The sequence below is a fragment of the Pleurodeles waltl genome, chromosome 3_1, assembly GCF_031143425.1.
Source record: "Pleurodeles waltl isolate 20211129_DDA chromosome 3_1, aPleWal1.hap1.20221129, whole genome shotgun sequence".
Lineage (NCBI taxonomy): Eukaryota > Metazoa > Chordata > Amphibia > Caudata > Salamandridae > Pleurodeles > Pleurodeles waltl.
This window is the reverse complement of record NC_090440.1, coordinates 1721923600-1721947493: the sequence shown is the minus strand read 5'-3', so window position 1 is coordinate 1721947493 and position 23894 is coordinate 1721923600. Positions and strand designations below refer to the sequence as shown.

General features: G+C 41.6%; 1 protein-coding gene across 1 annotated transcript in view; it reads right to left on the bottom strand.

The window, feature by feature from the left end:
- ABCA12 (ATP binding cassette subfamily A member 12) overlaps window positions 1–23894 on the bottom strand; it is a 507999-nt gene that overhangs the window by 393563 nt on the left and 90542 nt on the right. The window contains exon 3 of the mRNA XM_069225635.1: window positions 19910–20063. Coding sequence (XP_069081736.1) covers window positions 19910–20063 — 154 coding nt within the window. The remainder of the gene's footprint in view (window positions 1–19909; window positions 20064–23894) is intronic.

The window sequence follows — 23894 nt, the reverse complement described above, 5'->3', positions numbered from 1 at the left end:
GGTTACAGCATGTAGCATGTATAGCATGTATATACCTTCATAAAAACCATTAAATTGCATTTTGAAATGATGGCCTTTTATGCACATCTTAACTCTTCCTAACTATGACGTTAAATGGAATGATGTTCATCCTGGATTAGCTAAAGGATCTGTTATATTTTATTCAAAAAGTACCTTAACTGATTAACCTCAGAATATTTGAGATACTGAGGTAGAAACTAAGGGTGAGCTAAATGTGCGGAGTTGTACTCTGTGGAATTCTGCGGAGTTATCTAAAAACTCAGTTAAATTTCACAGAGTTCCGCAAGCGGCGGAATGATACACAATTCAAAATGTAGTAATCTGTAACATTTTACCTCTGACTGCTAATTAAACTTTCATTAAATAGTGACTATTTAGGGTTATGTAGTGCACAGTCCTGGTTGGGTATGCATATCCTCTTTAAAGTTTGGTTATCTCTGTGTGCGCTAGGGAGAGACCATTGGGGCCAGAGACTAATGGTGATATGCTCCTTTTGTGATGTTGCATGTATGCAGTTTTGCTTAAGCGTGGACTAGAGAGCTGATGAGTGAGGGCCATAGACACATACACGTGTGCAAACCATCATTGTGCTTGGTTTCTACTGTGTGTGTTTATAACGTGGCCTAGATGGGAGATGTTCTGGTGTGGGGCACGATGACTATAGGGATGCAACTATTGTGCTGTGTTGCAGCGAGATTGGAAATGAGCTTAAAGTTTACCTAAGAGACATTAGCTATTTATCCTCAAATGCTGCTGATGAATTATGTGGGTGACAGAACGTAATTTGTGGAATTCTTAGGCTTGGCCACTGTTTTGAGGAAGAGATGCTGTCGGTTAAGAAGCACCAACGTTTTTATTGCCTTCCTGAATTCCACGTGGTTTGGTTTGTTGCTTATACCTGCCAGAAGTTTCCCCCAGATTTTTCTGTCTAAACTGAGAAGGAAGTTCTGCCAATCTGTACGTCCTAAAACGGAGGGACAGTTAATAGGGGCAGGTTCTGAGGGCATTGTTAGACTGTGCAGACTGTCAACGCTTCATTTGGACTCCCCAGTGGGCAATTAGAAGTGCTTTGTAGGAGAAGCACCTGGTTATGGATTCCCAGTGACGCATTTTAAGAGCTGGAGTCTTCCATTCTTTCTAGTAGGGTGCAGCACTGGACTGCATCAAAGATGTCGGACGATACTCGGAATCAGTGAGTTCAGACTACATTCCTGCCATTTGTGAAGATGGGTGTGTGCTCTATTTATGTGCGAGCATGGCAGCTAGGTTGAAGGTTAGAGAATAGGCTATGTTTTCGAGTAAGTTGGAGATTTAAGTTACAGCAGCACTTTCAATCAGTTGCAGGTTTACAGTTGTAGTGGAGATCTGGCAGTAGCTGGCCGAGTCAAATGAATCAAGATTCTTTTTTATGATTGATTTTGTGTAAAAATATTTATGTCATTGGGGAATAGGTCTGAATCAAGCAGGTTGTTGTTAATGGTTCTGCCTAGATGGCAATGTTAGTGGAGAGTTGGAAGTCCCTGAAAACTTGAGCTGGATAGGTGTCTGATGGGGAGCCAGCCAGAATGATGTTCTAATATTATGTTTTCAGTCTTTAATGCCTTTACATTTTCAGTGAGCCATGATTTGCTCGGTAGTGGCTTGGGCGTCAGGAGCTTTGAATGACTTAAGTCTACTGAGGCCTTTGGATTGTTCTCACTTGCAGAGATCTCAGAGGTGAATGCAAGTTAGTTTATCTTGTTCCAATATATATACATGGTCTTGTGTTTTTTTTATATTCTACAGATAGGAGGGTAAACATATAATGAGACGAGTTGCTCTCACTGTTGCTCTCTCTAGATCACTGGCAGATTTCCATTCACTTGTACGTTTTCCTGGTGAATGAAAGACCGCAGGCATAGTTTGTTCAGATTTGTATGTCAGTCCAGAAACAAATTAGAAGAACTTGAGAGTCGCTACGTTCCATAGGCAGGATCTTGATTTTGAGTGTATTTTTGTAAATCACGTCAGATGTTCTAGTCTCCCCGGATGCATGGCTGGTGTGTGTTTTAGTTAGGTTGAGGAAAGAGTCTGTGAGTGGTGAGTCGTTTGGTAGAGGCCTACAGGTCAGTGGGAAGGGTACATAACTTGCACTGGTAAGTCTTGGTGCAGAGCTGCACACATCATCTTTCTTCAGATACTGAATATGACTTTGTTCTTTCGGTGAACAGTCACCCACTAGATTAGTCTTGGGTACATTTAAAGTGTTTTTCCTGGGAAGGATGTTCTGTTTTTACCATTTGTATCCTTACATTGGCAGGTCATGTAGATGAACTGTTCAAGTGAAGTTTGGGCAAAGTTGAGGTGTGCTTTGAGGATTGAAATACATACTTGTTAAACACTTGTTTTTACCTATAAAATACCTACTGTGTGATAGAGGATAAGGGGAGAGGAAAGAGTGCTTGGTGACAAATGATGGAGAGAAGTGCAAAAGTGACTACATACTCCTGCTCCTTAGTTTTCTACTCTCCCACAATGCTCACACCAACACAGGGCAGAGAGGCGAATCAAAGAATCGGAGAGAAGTGAATACAGAGAGAACAAGAGAGGTATAGAGAAAGGGAGTCACTGGCCCAGAAAGAGCCCTTAGTGCTTTGGAGTTATGAAAATGTTAACTTACAATGGTATTTGAATGGAAATTTAGTTAGAAAAGGTATTTCTTTTTTAGGGAAGGCTAGAATTAACGAATGAGGAAAGGGTTTTATGGATAAAGTGGGGCTTCTGCAAGGCATTGGTATCTCACTGTGCAGAGCGACAGTGTTGTTTATGTTGCTGCCACAGGCATCTTAGGAAATGCAGAACTAATGAGGACAGGAAAGATGAGATTAAGATAGGGAATGAGGACATTTTCAGGGTTATGGATGACAGTGAGTGGAACAGGATGGTTCAGGTTTAGAGTTAACAGCTCAGTGTTCTAAAGGTACAAGCCATAGAAGGTCCCTGGGAGGGACTAGACTGCCCATCCATTTCACATTGAGCAAAGGGAGACCTCTCATGAGCTTTTCTTTAAGACTTACTACTAGCTGGAGGTGGAGCTGAAGAAATAGCGGAGGGAGAGATGGGCTTCTCAGAGGACACAGGCCATCAGTGCCATTAGTGTCATGTCTTTAACAATGGTTTAAGTGGGAGAGGAAGAAAGCTAGGTAAGCAGTTGGGGCAATGCCTAAAATGGATTATACAAAGTGCAGGTCATTTCTGACTTGGAGTTAATGCTTCCTGCTCAGAAGACCCAGAACTCAACCTCTGAAAATAAAACGATATTGGCTGCAGGTTTGAAGGGCTTGTCTGTTGTGCCCAGTTTCCTGTCTTCTACTGCACAGAAGACACTGGGTTGTGATGACGCAGAAAAAGAGGGTTCGACATATATTCATGTATACTGTGTAACCAACATATATATTGAAGTGTGATTTTAAGTAAAAGAAATAATGTACGAGGGAAATTGTGCCCTCGGGGCGGTTCGCCATCATTATAAACGAGCTTTATTAATCATGAAGTATTAAAAATGTATTAATCCGTCATAATCGCAAATGTATGCTATGATTTCTTGTTTGAAAACTGTTTTGCTTAGCTTAAATTTAGTACAGGCTTTGGCCTAGTTGCTTGGTTTCAAATTCTAACTGCGTGATTCTTTTTTCCTTGAATTAATGAAATATATTCTTGCTTGAAGTTGTATTTTTCCAGTAGAAACTGGCTGGTACACTTATCTCCAAGGTTTCGTGCTAGGCCGGTTACATCCCCTTTGATACAAGGTCAGTCTCTGCAGGTGCGGACAATGAAGGTACAGATAGTAAAATAATTGGCAAACCATGATACAATTTGTGTTCCAAGGCGCCAAGGACAGTGTATGCATAAATGGGCGCTAGTAAAAGACAATTTTGATTGGACAATTTGAAGCCAACCTATGAACCCTCCAATGGAAGACCCTACAGAATTTGGAATGTTTCTTACTTAAACCCACCGGACAAAGAGAAGTCAGCCATTTTCCTCGATGCCAGTTTGAAGCCTGATGCCAGACTCCATTTTGGACGACACCCTGATGCCCTTTTCTCTATCTGAGAGAAAGAGACTTTAAGAATTCTCACCCTAGAGACTTTAACTTTGATTTGCCCCGTCTTGCCCATGCAGTAACTTTGCCCTATTCTCCTTGCCGTTGCAAGGAAGCTTGCCCTTAACTTTGCCCCTTTGAAATTTGCCCCATGCTGATCAACCGGTACCTGAAGGACGAAGACTTTTCTTGAATGCTGATTGTATTTGGTAAATATGAAAGGATAAATGTATTATGCATTGTGTTTTTTTTCCTTTTAGGTACCAACTGCTATTTTGATAGGATCCTAGCTAGAACTTTTCCAAATTTGTGTTGACTAAATTCGTTTTGCATGAAGTCCCACATGCCAATGCTAATTAGAGGTTAGTCGAGGTATTCATTCAATGTACCATGAAGAATTGAAATCTTGTTATGCTGACCGAATGTATGCAATTAGTCAAATACAGTTAGTCACATTGGTGATTTGCATTGCTATAACAGAGTGTATCATTATTCAGATTTTACGTAGATTGCGTTTCTTCCGCCGTTATGGACAGCTAGTAATGTTCATATACATATATCAATTGGTTTTGAGACACATATATATCGTGCTAGCTTTGTTAATATAGGGAAATAAATTCACTAACTTTTAATAAACTGGTGTGGTTATTCATGACTGAAAGGTCATGGTGCGCAGAAATATCAACTGCTATTGATTTCTGATGTATTATATTGATCTATTAATTGAGTATTGATTATCGATTACAACAGTTATTGATTATTGATTTGAGTGACTCGACTATTGAGGATGAGGAGAGCCCGACTCGGTTAAAAGATTTCACCGACCTCCAACGTGTCCAGGTACAGGTAATTTATAAGGGCTGGACGCGTTATCAGTAGATGGTAGCAGAGATTGATGGTTTAGCCCTTTGGGACCCCATCCGAACAATAGACAGAGTCAGGTTAGAATTTTCTTTGATAAAACAAGTTGGAAAGATGATGATGCCCTAAGTCCCAGATGACTTTCCCGGGATCTCGGAGCTTGCGAATGAGGAACATGCAGGTATGAGAACGGTCTCAGCGTTTCTAGTGACGGTATGAGTGAAGTTAGGGTTTCGCGCTTGCACATCTTATCGCCGCAGATTAATTGAGAAGTTTGTGAGGATTTTAAGGGGGGTTAAAAGATATTAGAGGAGTGTTACTCCAAAGGTGTGAGAGTAGGGAAGTCGTCGAACTTCACATGTGTGTGGCGCTTTGAGCAGAAAAAATTGTCCACGTGGTTGTTGATGTTGAGACGGGCCCTGCGAGGTCAAGAGACTCCGGAGTATGTTGAAAAGTGTATGTGACACTTGTTTGATGTTGTGATCTGGTCGGTTTAATAGGTTGATCGGGCGTGGTCAACAAGTCGGTATGAATGTTGCAGAGTGAAAGAAAACTTCGACTTTGAGATTTGACGAATTCTAAAGTGCACTAGAATAGTTCATTGATCAGTTGAGAGTAAAGTTTGCAGGTCAAATTTTGCTTGCGAAAGTGGGAAACCGAGAAAGATGGAATAACTGCCGAGGCTAGTGAAAAATCCCTAAGGTTTCTGAAGCGGTTGTGTTACCCTTCCTGTAGTAAACCGACAGATCTGTTTTATTCTTTTGGTTAAGTGCTCGCGTTATATTGCAGAAATTAGTTTATGAGTGAAGCCGAATGAAAAGAGGACAAGCCGCAGGACTTTGTCAGCCGCAGTGTGTGAGTGTGACGTCACTAGGAGCCGCGCTGGGATAGGTTGGTTGGTGAGAAGGGTCGCGCACGGATTGGACAAAGTCCGTGAAGCACAATTGGAAGGGGAAAGGCAAGCGAAGAGTATTCCGGGAATTAAAGTCACTTATTGATTACATATTGTCAGAAAAACAAAAGACGGAAGGATGAAATTTTTCAAAGCATTTAAGAGTGCCATGAGGGGAGATGTTTATATTAAAGCAAATGTAGGAGAAGAAACACCGCCTGAGGGTACACCAGCTTACATCGTCATTGAAGAAAAGGGTGTAGCGCCGTGTCTTTGGCTAAAACAATGGTGCAAATTAACAGAAAAACATGGAAGTGTAGCGTTCCCTATCCATGGGTCGTTTAACCTAAGGGTTTTAGAAAACCTGAGATTTGCGCTATACGACATGAAAGTACCCCCAAGGCCAGCACAGTTTGAGGCATTGGCAATTTGGGAGCTAATAGCTAGAAATCAACAACAAAAGAAATTTGAGACAAGAATAAGGAAAGTAGAAAAGACCCTAGCGGATGCTAGATGGGACAGCACACAAAAGGTTTGGAGATCAGACGTATTACAGAGAATTAAATTGTTTCCAGCGATTACCGAGGAAGCGGAGACGGAAGGAAGGAAAGCCACCTGTAAGACAAACAGGAGTCAGTCCAGGAGAGAGCAATAGAAACTCGAAAAGGGGAGACGAGTCAGATGATGAGGAGTTCATTATACAATTACTGAATGATCGCCCACCACCATATGTGGAAAGCGAAAAAGGCTCAAGCATTAGTACTGCCCCTCCAGAACCAATACAGGGTAATGTGACGCCAAATTTGAGAAGATCTCAGAGGCCGAGCAGTTCTGACATGCCTTTCTCACCACGAATACCACGGGTTCAGAGCATGTACCCAGACGTGCCAACATTGAAACCTGCTGATAACTATCAGCCACAGGTCCAAAGGCACTATTGCGATGAGCATAATGTGGGAATGACTTCCGATTCAATGGCGCAGGGAGGACAAAACTATCAGAGACCGACATTGATTCAAGCTGAATCAACACAGTTCTCGATGCCCCAAAAGCAGACACAAGAAGTGCGAGTAATAGAAAGCCAGTTAGGTATGCCAGCAATGATGAACCACAATGTGGGGATTAACATGCCACAGAATTCGGGGAACAGACAGAATCCAGATGCAATATCTCTACCTATCACTGTAGGTCCACCAGTACCACTGTACATACAGGCAAATTCAAGCACCAGCGACCAAGGGTTAATGATACAGAATGGGACAGGGAGAAGATGCATAGAAACCACTCCAGAGACAACTCCGATAGCGGCACTGCCAAATGGATCTGGGTCCTTGTCGGAGTTTAGTCCAATTCCAATTTGTGCTCCGTCAACGGTGGTAAGGTCACATCCACCACTATTAGTACCGTTAACCTCACAGACTGAAACATTACAGAAACCGTCAATGGCAGTTGATGTAACTGCTACACTGATGGGACTGAATGCGCAACAGTTAACACAATGGTTCAACAGCCTGAATTCCCCACAGAGTACATCTAGTGGGAAGGGAGAAGAATACCTGAATAAGATAAGGTTGGGTATGGAGGCAGATGAACTGGTAGAGGGAACAATGGGTTTGAACAGATTAGAATCATACACAGAGGAAGTACTAAGGTACATGTGCCCTAGGATTACAAGAGAAGTGAGCAACATACATAAGAAGTTACAAGAAATTGCAGACAGAAACGAGATCGATATAGGTAAGACCAAACACCTGAGCAGAAGTTACAGGTTAGACTTCGAGACAAAAGATTTTGAACACATGAGATCCGCAGGGATGAAAACACACCTTAAAGAGATACTGCAGAGTGCACAGGTTTGGAGATGTTTAGACAAGTGGGAAAGCAGGTGGGTCAAGAAAAAGGATAAAAAGAAGGAAAGCACTTCAGAACGAAGTGAGAAAAAACAACAGAATGACGATCTGATAACCATGTTACCAATGAGAGAGACAGCAGGGGGAAAACTTGTGCATGTACCATGGCACAGGTGCGATATTCAATCCTTTACGGATGACTTTCCCAAATTGAGAGAGAAGCCGATTGAGTGGTATCAGCAAACGGATAGATTTGTGAAGCTCGCGAAGTGTCCCTGGGAAGACCTGAATACCTTATTTGAAATTGTGGTTCCGGCTGATTTGTGGGAAGATTGTAAAAGGGCTGTAGGTTGGCCGACGAGTGAACCAGAGAGAGATAGGGACACAGGTGCGCCATCACCTATGGTAATGAGTTTGTACCACAAGGTGATCGAGCACTTGAAAACCAAGGTTGCGTCAAAAAATGTGGATTGGCAAAGGATTGACAGGACCGCTCAAGAGGTTAAAGAATCTATACACGCGTATTATGAGAGGTTGTTGAAAGCGTTTAAAAATTACAGTGGCACGGAAACGATTGAACCAAAAGACATGCTCCATTTTGTGTTCAGGTTTGTGGAAGGGCTGAGACCCGAAATTAGCCAGATGATTAAATCGCATTTGATTTGTTGGCAGTCAAAGTCGATCGATGAAGTGTTGAATTATGCAAAATACTGCAGTGATGAGATTGAGACAAAGCAGAAAAGATTGAAGGAAAAGGTGATGGTGATGCAGCTCAGAGCAGCTCAGACAGGTTTACAAGGTTTGCAAGGGTTTCAACAACAGATGCCGCAGCAGCAGCAACAGGGAAATGTTATGTTTCAGCCACAGATGAGAGGCAGAGGTCGAGGAGGTTTTGTGAATAATGGTCCAGATTTGAATACCGTTATGATTCCAAATGGTATACAGGCAATGAAGAAGGTGATGCCATGTCACACGTGCGGAATTGTCGGGCATTGGAAACGGGAGTGCCCAATGATGGTGCAGGAAGGTGTAGGTCAGCAAAACAATGATGTCAATGCATTTCAGACTATAAGAGGACCGAAACTGAGAGGTCCGAATCCAAATTTTCAAAACAATATGAACCAGATGCAGGGTCTACAACCCATGCAACCGCAACAGGTGCAAATGCCTCGTGTGCAAATGACACAATTGCAGCCAATGCAACAGCAGTTTCCTATGGTACCTAATCAGCAAATGCAAATACCCTTAGCACCAATGAATCAGCAGCAAGCAATGCTTCCTCAACAGGTCACGGGTCAAGGAATGAATCAAAATGACACAGTACATCAGTTCCCGTTACACAGTGAGAATGGAATAAACGATGCATGGGAGAGTGAAAGTTCAGATGAGGAGGGAAATTGTGTGCTTGCAGCATCCTTGGAAGTTGATCAAAAGGGCCCGTATGTGGAGGGAAGAGTTATGGGCCATCGTGTTTCATTCTTGGTTGACACAGGAGCTACACGTTCCACTGTTAGGAGCATTGAAGTACCAAATATGCCACTTTCAGGGAGAACAGATCAAGCAGTGGGAGTAGCAAACAGGTACCTGACGAACCCAATCACAGATCCAGTACAAGTCAGAATTGGTAACTATCAAGGGTCACATAATTTTGTGGTATGTGACTCAAGCCCGATATCACTGTTAGGGAGAGACCTATTGTGCAAATTGGGATGTTCGATTATGTGTTCGAACGATGGAATTAGAATTCAGACGAGCAGTGATGGGGAAGAAGAGGACAGTGTAGAAGGGGATGAGATGGAAACTGTCGATGAAGAATATCCTCTGATTACCCTTTTTCCGATGATCACTGAAGCAGATATTCCAGCTGAATTACGGGAAACAGTCGGAAAAGAAGTGTGGGATATGACAGGAAAAGAGGTGGGATTGGTGAAAGGAGTGGAACCAGTGAAAGTGACCGTAAAACCCAATGTAACCTTTCCCCAGACCCCACAATACCATATGGCACAAGACACCCTCATGAAAGTCGCCCAACTCATTGACGAGTTTGTAAAACAGGGAGTACTGAAAAAAGTGTTAAGCAGTCCATGTAATTCACCAATCATGGGACTAATAAAGCCAAGTGGAAAGGTCCGAATTGTGCAGGACTTGAGGAAAATAAATGACATCATAATTAAATGCTGCCCTCTAGTACCAAATCCAGCTGTGATAATGTTTCAAGTCCCTTGCGATGCCGAGTGGTTCTCAGTCATCGATTTGTCACAAGCATTCTTTTCGGTGCCTCTTCATGAGGACAGCCAATTTCTCTTTTGTTTCAGATTCTTAGACAGAGTTTACAGTTGGTGTCGAATTCCTCAAGGGTTTTCGGAGTCACCGTCAATTTTCAATCAGATTCTAAAGAAAGACTTGGAAGCGTTAGAATTGCCATTCGAGTCAACCCTAGTACAGTACATTGATGACTTACTGATTGCATCCAAGACAGAAAGTGACTGCACAGCTGACACCATTGCCCTATTGAACCATTTGGGAAGGAATGGACACAAGGTGTCTCCTTCAAAATTGCAGTTCTGTCAGAAGAAAGTGAAATATTTGGGTCATCAAATAGAGAAAGGGTCACGGAGAATAATGAAGGAAAGAATAACAAGTGTACTTCAAATGAGTCCACCAAAGACGAGGAGGGAGGTGAGGAAGTTTTTGGGGATGGTGAGCTACTGTCGCCAATGGATTCCCAACTTCTCAACTCTAGCAAAACCTTTACTGAAACTGACCCAGAAGGATGCATTGGATGAAATTGAGCTGAAAGGAGATGAGATGGATGCTTTTATTGAATTGAAAGAATGCATGTGCAGGGCTCCAGCTTTAGGTATGCCTGATTACACAAAGCCTTTCACATTGTTTTGTCATGAACGTGATGCATGTTCCTTGTCTGTCTTGACCCAAGCCCATGGTGGCATAAACAGACCAGTAGCGTATTTTTCAGCTACTTTGGATCCGGTCGCAGCAGCACTGCCAGGGTGTTTGCGCGCCGTAGCAGCAGTTGGTATCAGCCTCACTCAGAGTGAAGGAATAGTGATGGGACACCCATTAACAGTCATGGTCCCTCACTCAGTCGAGATACTTTTGACACGTTCCCGAACACAGCACATGACTGGTGCTAGACTCACAAGGTACGAAACAATAATTCTGGGATCACCTAATGTGCAGCTGAAAAGGTGCACTACGTTGAATCCAGCAACCTTGTTTCCCAGTGAAAATGCTGAAATTGAGAACGCTGAAGACATCGAGCACGACTGTCTTCAGGTGACTGAATTTTGCACCAAACCAAGGCCTGATATCAAAGATACCAAATTAGAAGAAAATTATCAAATCATTTTTGTTGATGGTTCATGTTTAAGAGATGCACTGGGTGTATTGAAAGCAGGGTATGCTGTATGTACTGTAACAGGTGTTCTGGAAGCCTCTTGGCTTCAAGGGGTTTACTCTGCACAAGTAGCAGAATTGGTAGCTCTTACTAGAGCATGCCAACTTTCTGCACTAATGAAAGTTACCATTTACACTGACAGCCAATACGGGTTTGGAATAGTGCATGATTTTGGACAATTGTGGTCACAGAGAGGCTTCATGACCTCTTCAGGATCACCAGTGAAAAATGGTGAAAGAATAAGAGAATTGTTACATGCCATTCAGTTACCAGGGGAAGTAGCAGTGGTGAAGTGCAGTGCACACTCGAAGGGACAAGACTATGTTTCCCTAGGAAATGGATATGCGGATCAAGTCGCAAGGTTTTGCGCATTGAACTGTATATTGCTCAGGGATGAATGGAATTTGATAAGTGAACCAGAACTTGAACAAAGCGAAATATTTGCTCTAAAAGTTATAGATACAATGGACGAATTGAAATCCCTACAGAATGGTGTCAGTGAGGATGAAAAACTCTTGTGGACTAAATCACAATGTGTAAAGAGACTAGATGAATTATGGGTTTCAAGTGAAGGGAAATTCGTTCTTCCAAATAGCCTTTTGACACAGATAGCCAGATTTGACCATGGACAAGCTCATCTTGGGAGGGATGCCATGATTAGGTTATTTAAAACTGATTGGTTTAACCCCAAATTCCGTCAAGTTGCTGAAGCAGTTTGCCACCGCTGCGTCATTTGCCAACAGATGAACGCAGGGAAGGGAACAGTAGTAAATTTGAGCCACATTGGAAGAGCAGGGGGTCCATTCAGCAGGATGCAAATGGACTTCATTGAGATGCCTGTGCATGGAGGCTTGAAGTATGTGTTGGTGATTGTGTGCATTTTTAGTCACTGGATTGAAGCATACCCTACACGCAGAAACGACAGTCTCACAGTTGCAAAACTACTCTTGAGAGAGTTAATACCACGTTTCGGATTCCCGATCTCTTTAGAATCAGATAGGGGAAGTCACTTCAATAATGAAGTAATAAAATTGCTTTGTGCAGCACTGAACATTGAGCAAAAGCTGCATTGTAGCTACCGCCCTGAAGCATCAGGTCTAGTGGAGCAAATGAATGGCACATTGAAATCGAGAATGGCGAAAATATGTGCATCGACAAATTTGAAATGGCCTGACGCATTGCCTTTGGTACTAATGTCAATGAGAAACACCCCTGACAGAAAGACTGGATTGTCCCCACACGAGATTCTCATGGGCAGAGCTATGAGACTTCCCGCAGTTCCTGCAAATGCGCTTTTGAATATTACAGATGATATGGTGTTAGACTACTGCAAAGGTCTAGCTGATGTGGTTCGATCTTTCTCTCACCAGGTGGATGCAACCACCTTGCCACCGATCCAAGGTCCAGGACACACCCTGAAAGCAGGTGACTGGGTCGTGATAAAGAAGCACGTGAGGAAGTCGTGTTTGGAACCCCGTTGGAAAGGACCTTTCCAAGTGATTTTGACGACTACCACCGCTGTGAAGTGTGCAGGAGTTCCCAACTGGATTCACGCCAGTCACACAAAGAGGGTGTTGTGTCCCACAGATGAGGAAGTTGAAGCGCTGAAACTGCCAGTACCTGATAACAAAGTGCCGAGCGCTGAGGCAGAGCAAAACAGAACTAGAAGCGAACAGGCAGAAATAGAGGAGGGAGAAATATTCTCTGAGGACGAAGCAACCAATTCACTTGGGGAAGACCAAGGAGGAGCCTCAGACAGCGACGAAGCAGCTGAAGGTAACAAAGAGCCTGAAGCAGCTGAAAGTGACAAAGAGCCTGAAGAAAGCAACGGTGACAAAGGGCTCGAAAGAGGTGAAGAAGCAGGAGAGCCTGATCAGAGGAGGGCTTTCCCAGAAGCAGACGGAACAAAAAAAGAAAAGGAAAACCTGATTGACTTCCCAGAAGGAGAGGACAAGGCAGAACAGAACGAAACTGCTCAAACTTCTTCAGAAGAGATCGCAGGCCCATCAAGTGGACCTAGTGCAAAAAGAAGACCAAGTATATCACCAGTGAAACTGAGAACTAGAGAAACGTTGAACGACAGTGAAGGGCCAAGAGTGAAAGAGAAAAGAAAGGAAGTGTCTGTCGTGGTACCAACATCAAGTGAAGAAAAGGACTTGGCCAAAGAGGAAAGTACCAGTGAGAAAGAATCAAAGAGAGATGCAAAACTGAAAAGAAAAAGGATACCGAGCAGGAGGTATTCCGGTCCGGAGTGGGCATACGTAGCCAATAACGATTGGTCAGACGAATTCGTATCCCTCAGCCTTGAGAACGAAGAGGCAGAACTTCATTTTGGAAATAAAAACTTTATGGACTCTGTTGATTGAAACCATTGATCACTTGATTGATTTTCTTTTACCGGCTAAGACATTGCTAACTTGACATTGCTAACCTGATTGACTTTTCAACCGGCTAAGACATTGCTAACTTGACATTGCTAACCTGATTGACTTTTCAACCGGCTAAGACATTGCTAACTTGATTGACTTTGAAACCAATTTTGAGACAACGCTGCTAACCGATAAGAGACTAAGCTGCTAAAGAAACTGTGTGAACATTGAACTCGTTCAGCTTTGTAAATACCTGCAACTTAAAAAAAAAATAAAAAAAAAAAAAACTGCAAATACGCTTTGATAAAGTGTCTTCAGCTTTCTGATTCTATACAGATCATGACTAGCTTCACTACACAGGGGTGTAAAATGAAGTGTTGTAAATACATGTGTATAGGCTTACTGATCGCATGCGTACTAATAATTGTAGCAATAGTTCTTGGAATGCATGGTAAAGGCGAGAGTGAGACGAATGATGCTTCTACTTCTAAACCTATTATCGTTACTGAACTAACAGCTCTGAAGAGACTCAAGCAAGACGAGAGACACTTGCATGATAAGAAGGAACTTTCATCTAACGTTTTCTATCGCTTACTGAGTGAGTATGTTGAGACCATGGATGCAAAAGATTGTTATGTGTGTACACAAATACCTACCTCAGTAGTGGAGGGGGTAACGTATCACAGCATGCCTCTTACGTATGGAATTACATGTAGTATAGTAGCTTCCAGATTTTATGCTCAAAAAGACATTCATTATTTCTATACTAATTACGATGTTACATTTGCATATGTCCCCATAATAGGGCACCTAAGTAAGATAGCTAGAGATTGGTCTGCCAAATTAATGAGGGAATTTTTCGAACCAATGTCGCCTTTCCACACAGCTCACGCACATAGGGAGAACCTTACATGCTTGCTTTCACCAATAGAAATAGAATTTTTAGACCGCACTGACGACAGAAAGAACGAAATGAAGGAGAAATTAGAGAAGGAGTTGCACGAAAGGACGTCTGTAGATAATTATGCTTTTGCCGCAATAAAGACACAAGGGAAAATAGCCTTAGATACATTGCATGTGGGAAGATTTTGTATACATAGATTTCCATCATATTATGACACAGTTTTTGTGGGAACGAGTGAATGTAAACACACATACGCATTTCAACAAAAGTGGACGTTCATGCTGAATGTACAAGACCCAGTTATTCCTAGAGTATATTATATTTGTGGACTCAACGCCTATTATCGTCTTCCTAAAGGATGGTATGGGAGGTGTTATTTGGGAATATTGTTCCCAAAGGTTTACCAGTTAGATGACTTAAAGAAATGTCCAAGGCTGTCTGAATCACATCATGTTCAGAAAAGGGAGACAGCTGCTGGTGTGGTAGGAGATATATTTGGAGCTATGATTCCTTCAGTAGGAGTCATATTGAATTCAATCAAAATACGAAAGTTGTCTACTATTGTGGATAACATGTTGACAAAGTTTTCGGGAGCTATAATCCTGATGGATGCCGAACTCGCTGCAGAAAGAGCTATGACTCTTCAAAATCGGCTTGCCTTAGACATTCTTTTAGCAAAGGATGGCGGCGTTTGCAAAATGCTTGGCACGCGTCACTGTTGTACCTATATACCCGACAACAGTGGAAAAATTAGAACAATGCTTACAAATTTAACTAGAGAAAGTGTAGATTTAAAGGAATTGAAAGAACCCGGAGTTTGGGAGAAAATTGGAAAAGGATTTGCTTCTGTGGGAAATTGGCTCAGCAACGTTTGGAACGGATTGTTACTAAAAATAGTAAAGGGAATATTAATAATATTAATTTGTCTATTAGGTTCTTGGGGAATATGGAAAGCTTTCAAAATGTTAAAAGCAAGGAACAAAAGAAAAAGAGAAGAGAAAATAGAGAACAAAATGGTGGAAATTTATAGGGAGAAGTCAAAAGGGACTAAAAGAAAAAGGGAATTGACTGAAGTGCCAAATTACTATACAGAATTTTAATGGAATAAACTTTGTGGGTAGATTTGATGTGATGACATAATTAGTCATCAGAGGAGGGATTGATGACGCAGAAAAAGAGGGTTCGACATATATTCATGTATACTGTGTAACCGACATATATATTGAAGTGTGATTTTAAGTAAAAGAAATAATGTACGAGGGAAATTGTGCCCTCGGGGCAGTTCGCCATCATTATAAACGAGCTTTATTAATCATGAAGTATTAAAAATGTATTAATCCGTCATAATCGCAAATGTATGCTATGATTTCTTGTTTGAAAACTGTTTTGCTTAGCTTAAATTTAGTACAGGCTTTGGCCTAGTTGCTTGGTTTCAAATTCTAACTGCGTGATTCTTTTTTCCTTGAATTAATGAAATATATTCTTGCTTGAAGTTGTATTTTTCCAGTAGAAACTGGCTGGTACACTTATCTCCAAGGTTTCGTGCTAGGCCGGTTACATCCCCTTTGATACAAGGTCAGTCTCTGCAGGTGCGGACAATGAAGGTACAGATAGTAAAATAATTGGCAAACCATGATACAATTTGTGTTCCAAGGCGCCAAGGACAGTGTATGCATAAATGGGCGCTAGTAAAAGACAATTTTGATTGGACAATTTGAAGCCAACCTATGAACCCTCCAATGGAAGACCCTACAGAATTTGGAATGTTTCTTACTTAAACCCACCGGACAAAGAGAAGTCAGCCATTTTCCTTGAGGCCAGTTTGAAGCCTGATGCCAGACTCCATTTTGGACGACACCCTGATGCCCTTTTCTCTATCTGAGAGAAAGAGACTTTAAGAATTCTCACCCTAGAGACTTTAACTTTGATTTGCCCCGTCTTGCCCATGCAGTAACTTTGCCCTATTCTCCTTGCCGTTGCAAGGAAGCTTGCCCTTAACTTTGCCCCTTTGAAATTTGCCCCATGCTGATCAACCGGTACCTGAAGGACGAAGACTTTTCTTGAATGCTGATTGTGTTTGGTAAATATGAAAGGATAAATGTATTATGCATTGTGTTTTTTTTCCTTTTAGGTACCAACTGCTATTTTGATAGGATCCTAGCTAGAACTTTTCCAAATTTGTGTTGACTAAATTCGTTTTGCATGAAGTCCCACATGCCAATGCTAATTAGAGGTTAGTCGAGGTATTCATTCAATGTACCATGAAGAATTGAAATCTTGTTATGCTGACCGAATGTATGCAATTAGTCAAATACAGTTAGTCACATTGGTGATTTGCATTGCTATAACAGAGTGTATCATTATTCAGATTTTACGTAGATTGCGTTTCTTCCGCCGTTATGGACAGCTAGTAATGTTCATATACATATATCAATTGGTTTTGAGACACATATATATCGTGCTAGCTTTGTTAATATAGGGAAATAAATTCACTAACTTTTAATAAACTGGTGTGGTTATTCATGACTGAAACGTCATGGTGCGCAGAAATATCAACTGTTATTGATTTCTGATGTATTATATTGATCTATTAATTGAGTATTGATTATCGATTACAACAGTTATTGATTATTGATTTGAGTGACTCGACTATTGAGGATGAGGAGAGCCCGACTCGGTTAAAAGATTTCACCGACCTCCAACGTGTCCAGGTACAGGTAATTTATAAGGGCTGGACGCGTTATCAGTTGTCTGTAATCCAGTCTTTTTCCTGCAGTATGATCACACTTATTTTTCCAAAACTTACTTCAATTGTTCTGATCTAGCCCCATCACTCCTGCAAGAAACCAGGCTCCCGCATGCATCATTTTATGCCTCACCCAAGCATTTCACATAAATGCGCTCACTGTACTATCTGTGAAAACATTCCACAGGCTATATTATTATTTTTCATGCACTTATTCCAAATATTTTACAGAGAGGTATTTCTGGTTATTAATCTGCACCTACTAGAGCTCCTGGGTATATTGCAAGTTGGCATACTGGTTCTGAGTTGTAACAGGAATTCATTAGCTAAATTCCAGATGCAGTCAAAGCAACATCACACACCTTTGACTGCCATTGGCATCACAAGTTGACCTCTTGTCCCAAGATAAGCGTTTCAGCAGCCATTTATTTGCTGTCCAGTAGCTAGCTGAAGGGACAGGATTGTTAACTAAGGGAAGGAAGGGCAGTAGCAGGGTATCATATGCAACCAAGTGTTAGCACTTTCTACCCCTAATTAATGAGCATTTGTGATGTAGGTTACTTAAAATCATGTGCTCAGTTTCTGCCCTTCATGCAGGTTACTACAGTAGATTTTTGCAAAAATTATTTGTATTTGAGGCTATATAATTGTCCAAACATTTTAGAGCCAAGAATATTTTGTGAGAGATGGACAATGAAGTGCCACATACTAGAGACTGATGCATACAAACAAGTGATGAATGAAATGCTTGAATTAATCTCAGCCACTGGTTATCATTTGGGACTGAACCCTAGTTCATAGTCATTTTGCACACCATGGCACCTCAGTTTGGATCCAGCTGTATATAAATTAGTCTTTCCCCTGCTCCAATGGGAACAATTAAGCCCAAGATGCCAGGCTAGATCCTCCCTGAACCTGAACACAAGCAACTTAAGACCAGTTTTGCCCTTAATAGGGTGCATCATTCAGGTATGGCTTGGTTTGAAAGGTACTGTGTACACAGGAATACCGTCTGAGCATACCCGCCCCATTTAGGGAATCACACTGAAATATATTTTTAAACGTTATGGATACAGTTCTTGAATTAATCTCAGTATGTGGTAATTACTCAGGGCTGCATCCCAGTTTATCATTATTTTGCAGACCATGCCACCTCAGTTGGAGCCCAGCTGCATGCAAATCAATCTGGTCTGTGCTCCGATGAAAACAGACCGCCTTAACTGAATAGATATTGGACATTCTCAGTGTTAGAGTGTTTAGGCATGAAGCAACCTCTTTCTGATAGCAAGAGAGCTGTCTAATACAGCATCATATTCTGCAAATAACATCAAAGTATTGAGCGTATGAAAACGAAGTACAAACAGAAAAGTAACTAAAGAAATGTGCTTGAACTTTACGATTGGTAATCCGTTTACCAAGGCTTCTTTTGAGAGGAGGATGCACAAATATTTTGTAAATTGTATCTGCTATACTAACATCTTATTCTACAAATAACACGAAAATTATACAATAGGAAAATAAAAATTACTAAAGAAATATGCTTATGATGCACAACTTACTACCAGTTTTTCGAATCTTCCTTTGCAAGTGGATTCAATCTCAACTATCGTGGAAAAAATGGGGTTTTAATTCTTCTTATGGTCTGTAACTGGCCCAGTGTGTTAGCAACGTACAATTTGCCACACTTTACCCTGAAAACTGAAAGGAGACTTTCTACACTACACTAGATCTTACAGCTCAACGTGTATTCAAATAGAAAAATTGCCATTTCTTGTGCTAAAATTCCTTGTGGGAGAGCACTAGAACTAAAGTTAGTGATACCAAACCAGGCCATGCTGAGTAATATTTTACTAGTGTAGTGCACTTCAAAATCTACTGTTCTTCACATATAGTCCAGACTCCACAGGTTATGCATTGCACAATAACAGCGAAGACAGTCAGGCACTATTTATTTCCCAAGCTGCTCTGAAAATGCCTCCTCACCGACTGCTGAAAGGATCAGCCAAAACGGCAAGTCTGAGTCTAATTGCGGCCATGATAGTTGCGGCCATGACCCCCTAAGAGTTTTAAATACGGCCTTATGCACTAGATCACAAAGAGCAAATTTCCAAACACATTCGCATCATGGTATTCTTTTTGTACCACGAGTTCGCTCCAACTTTCTGATTATTCGCTAAGCAACTAGGTCAGGACCTGCTGATATTAAGAGGAATTCTAAAAAGCAATTTATTTCCATGATCCTAGGCCAAACCTTGCAAATAGTCACTTCTCGCAGTCAAGCAAAGGCCATCTTAGTAAAAGCCCAATAAACAGACTGAGAAACCAACTTGGTATATCCTTGCAGATCTAATGAACTTATGTAAAGTGAGAACTTCTCCCCTACTGTTAGATGTATTTTCTATATGTTCTCTGAAGCAGGTAAAAAAGTGAATGCCCCCAAATACAACCTTCTAACACCTGATGGTCACCAAATATATTTGCTAATACAATGAAGGCATCATCCTTGCCCGACTATTTTTTCACTTGGTATACTGCTTAGAGAACTTTTGTAGGGCAATTCCAAGCCCTAAGAGATCATGCAACTCCTGTCCACACTCCACCCTTTATCCCCTGTTGACACAGTGCTGAGTACCCTTCTTGCTAATTGAGATAAAAAAACATTTCAAATTGGACATAATGGTTAGGAGGATAAGAAATTGAAACGGGGGACAACTGAAACAGGGTAAATTGTTACAGGAAATTGAAACACGGGGCAATTCCTTACCTGATGCTTGAACCATTGTTAGAAGCATCACAGGCATTGGAGGATGAGCCGGCATCGTAAGATTTGTTCTTGCATTTTGAATCTGTCGAACAGAGGTAGGTTTCTAAGAAAGGAACCAGACCAGTGCTGGGGAGGTTTCGAGGAGCCAGGTAACCTGCGGGTAAATAATGAGGCACAGTAAGAACTAGAGGTTAGGCTTGTCTTTTGTTAGAACTATTTACCTGTCACTCTGTACCACAGTTCGATAATCCTATATGGCTCTGAACTGTCTGCTGAGCTACTTTGGCCAAAATTTATTCTTTTTCATGCAAAACTGCGGTAACGCAGTTTTGCGGCAAAAAGTATAGCGCCGGCTTGCGCTATTCCACAGCGCCACCCGGGCGCCATATTTAAGGAATGGTGCAAGCCGGCACTAAGGGTAGGCTAACGTCAAGGAAAATGACATTAGCCAGGTCAGGGTGGCGGTATGGGGGAAGGGGGATTTGCACTAAAAAATTACATTTGGCTGCTTAGAGTAAAAACAAATGACTCTAACCAGCCTAGTGTAATTTCTTAACACAAAACCTACCAACCTACCATACCACATGACCCCTGTCTTAGAAAAGATAGGAGTCATGCCCACCACCCCAATGGCCAGCACAGGGGACAAGGGTCCCCTGGGAATGGCCATTGTACCCAGTGCCATGTAGGGAGGCCCATTTCAGGGCCCCAAATGGCACTTAAAAAAAAAGGCACAATACTTACCTCCAGTTACCTATACTTACCTGGGATGGAGTCCCACATCCTCTGCTGTCCCTCTGGTGTGGATGGGAGTGTCTCTGGAGCATGGGGAGGGCATCTGTGGACTTATTCCATGGTGTTCCACCATGGAAATGGGCCAACAGGTCCCCTAACGCCTGACCCAGACATTAAATAATGGCAATAAGCAAGCTTAGCGCCATTATTTAGGCCCACCTCCCTCCCGTGCACCATTTTTGCACGGGAGGATAAATAAGACTCTAGGGCATTAGAGTCATTTTTTGCCTGGGAATGCCTACCTTGCATCTCATTGACGCAAGATAGTTTCCTGCTAGCAAAAAATGACTTTAACTCCAAAACTTTGGCGTTAGACAGTTCTAGTGCCAAAGTATACATTTGGAGTTAGGTTTGTGCTGAATTTGCTAACAAAAAAAAATTATGCAAATTGCCCACAAAGCAAGTATAAATCTGGGCCTTAGTCTCTTTCTCAGCCCTACCAGCTGCTCTGTGGTACTGGCCTGTTGGACAGCATAGTCCTCTGTTATGTCCATACATGAAGAGCGAGGTATTAATGTGCTAGTTACATGGTGCCATTTTACCAAACAAAAAGCTCAAAGTGCTTTGTTCGTAGTGTGCCCTGGCATCAGAAATACATGTCATGTTGCAATGAGAATTTCAGCAGAGTGATTCCTCCTTAATCAAATGTTTTAAAAAAGGTTTACATATAAGGTTATTTAGAGAATGCATATATATATATATATATATATATATATATATATATATATATATATATATATATATATTTTAGAAATGGGATTTCTGGTTGGCTGAGGTATGCACCTAAGCCAAACAGAATCCACACACTCTAGTTAGGGTGAGGGGGCTACAAACCCAGGATAACCCCTGCTCACCCCCTAGCTTGGCATCAGCAGTCAGGCCTAACCCGGAGGCAATGTGTAAAGCGATTGCGCAACACACACAACACATGTGACACAATATGTACACCAAAAAAGAAACATAACACCAAGTTATATTAAAAAAACTAGATTGCATAAATCATCATTAGACCAAACACAACATGCCAGTAATACCATGCTACCCAAGCAGTAGTCAGAACATTACACAGGTTACTAGCACTCTGCAAAAGAAAGCAGTAGTCATAATAGAACACCTAGGTTACGTAAACACATAGGTTACTGATTATTCTGCAATGCAAGCGATAGTCAGGTTGCCATTATTACCATAAATGCACATATCAGGGAAAACATATCAGATATTCCAAGACTTTGCTCAAATGCACATGAAATGAAACAGCCCCATCCGGCACCCAATGTCCTAACACAATGCTACCCCAACATAGGTCATCATACAAGTGTAGGGCGCATCACTCCTGGGCTCCTAATAGGGGTTGTACGGTAGTATTGCTGTATGACGTGGATACAGTGACACCTGTAGCCCTACTATAGGTTATACGGTAACCAGGGACACTCTCGTGCTAATCTAGGAGCTCTTGCACTCCAACTACAGGCAACGTGATCATTTCTCCTTAGCAAGACGGGCCTCTACTGATATTATCAACCCGTCCTGCGAGTGTTATTTAGTGTAGTGGAAAGACAAGGCCCATGAAGAAAATGCCTCTTGTGTAGGGGGGCCTCGCTCCATCTCCCCCCCCTTGCATTCCAAAAATGTTCCTTATTTGCTGCATGGGTGGATTCCTACTCCCTCATAGTGCAGGAGACCTGGACAGGTCCCCGCGCTCACTGGTCACACCCACCTGCTCTGAGCAACATGGTTTCTAGCTTCCCTGTTAGAGCTAGGTTACGCCGCCCCTTGGCCCTGGTTCTCGGCTCAAGCCTGGTGGGCTGGGGCAAGGGAGTTGATGGCAACTACACTGGCATCCTGCAGCCCATTGGAGTGAAGGGAAGGGCCTCCCTGGGGGATTCTCAACATGCGACGCTGCTTATATATATAGATACAGACACACACACATATATATATATATAGATATGCATATATACTGTATGTGTATATACATTCACACATATATACATATACCAGAGAACTGAGGACTGACTTCAAAATACCAGCATATGAGAATCTAGATCCTGAAATGATGATGGAATGGGCTGACAACTCAAAAAATTGTTTGATGACTATAATGCGTATATTAATTAAATATGCAATGAAAGACAGAGCGAAATTGTTGGTGGAGCTTGAAAAACTAAAACAAGAATGGGAAAATTCATCTAAGGAACAGTTCAATGATTTTATGAAGAACTTACAGATCAAAATAGAAAAACTGCAAACAGAAATTATGAATGAAAAACAATGGAAATTCATTAGAGACTATAAAGAATACCAAACAAGGCATATCCTGAAGTTCCATAAAAAATATTACCACTTGTGCAAAGAAGAAGAACCTATTAGAAACCCAAGTAAAGAGGGAGACCAACAACGTAGCTTAAGTGAATATTCAGATAAAATGTCTCTGATACATCAGACATGACCCTTACTCTGATGTAACAGAGAAGTTCAAGACAACGTATTTTTAGAACAGTTTCAACTGTTAAGTCAAAACAGGACAAAGTTAAGGGTAGAACAGATCTAGCAAGGAGGTGGAGGCAGAGGAGGATGAAGAGGAATAGGCAGAGGAAAGAAAAACGTCAATAAAAAATCTGGTGGCAAAACGCTAGTGGGAGTGAAGACAACGGGTCAAAGAAAAGCACAGTGAATGTGGTAAATCTTTCTAACCATAACTTGACTGATGAGGAAATCAACTTGTTATTCCTATGCCTATCTTTATGCCGAACAACTAATTTTAATTACATTTCGAGCAGGGTGGATTTGTTCCACTTTACGAGAAAATTAAAGTTGAAAAAGTGGTTCAAACTTAAGCCCAGGAATACAGAGCAGAGGGACTCTACCCTGACTATTAGTGAACTACAGATAGGGGGTATTGATTTTTTACATACTCTGTCGGCTTTACATGATAGTGACTCTTACCACGAGGATCCTTGACTTAATTTGCTTAATTCCGATGTTGAATTAAGTATAAACTGTCTAAGTAATTTTAAGCTGAAATCTACCTTTCCTGTGATGCCATTAAAGGGTTTTAGAGGGGTCTGATTAAAGATTTCAAAAACATTAGGTATGCTCATTCACAAACACACAAAAACCTGACAAGGAAACAATTTCAACTATTGGAGGGGGTTAAACGTGAATCCTGAGAAAGTGATACGTGAGTCAG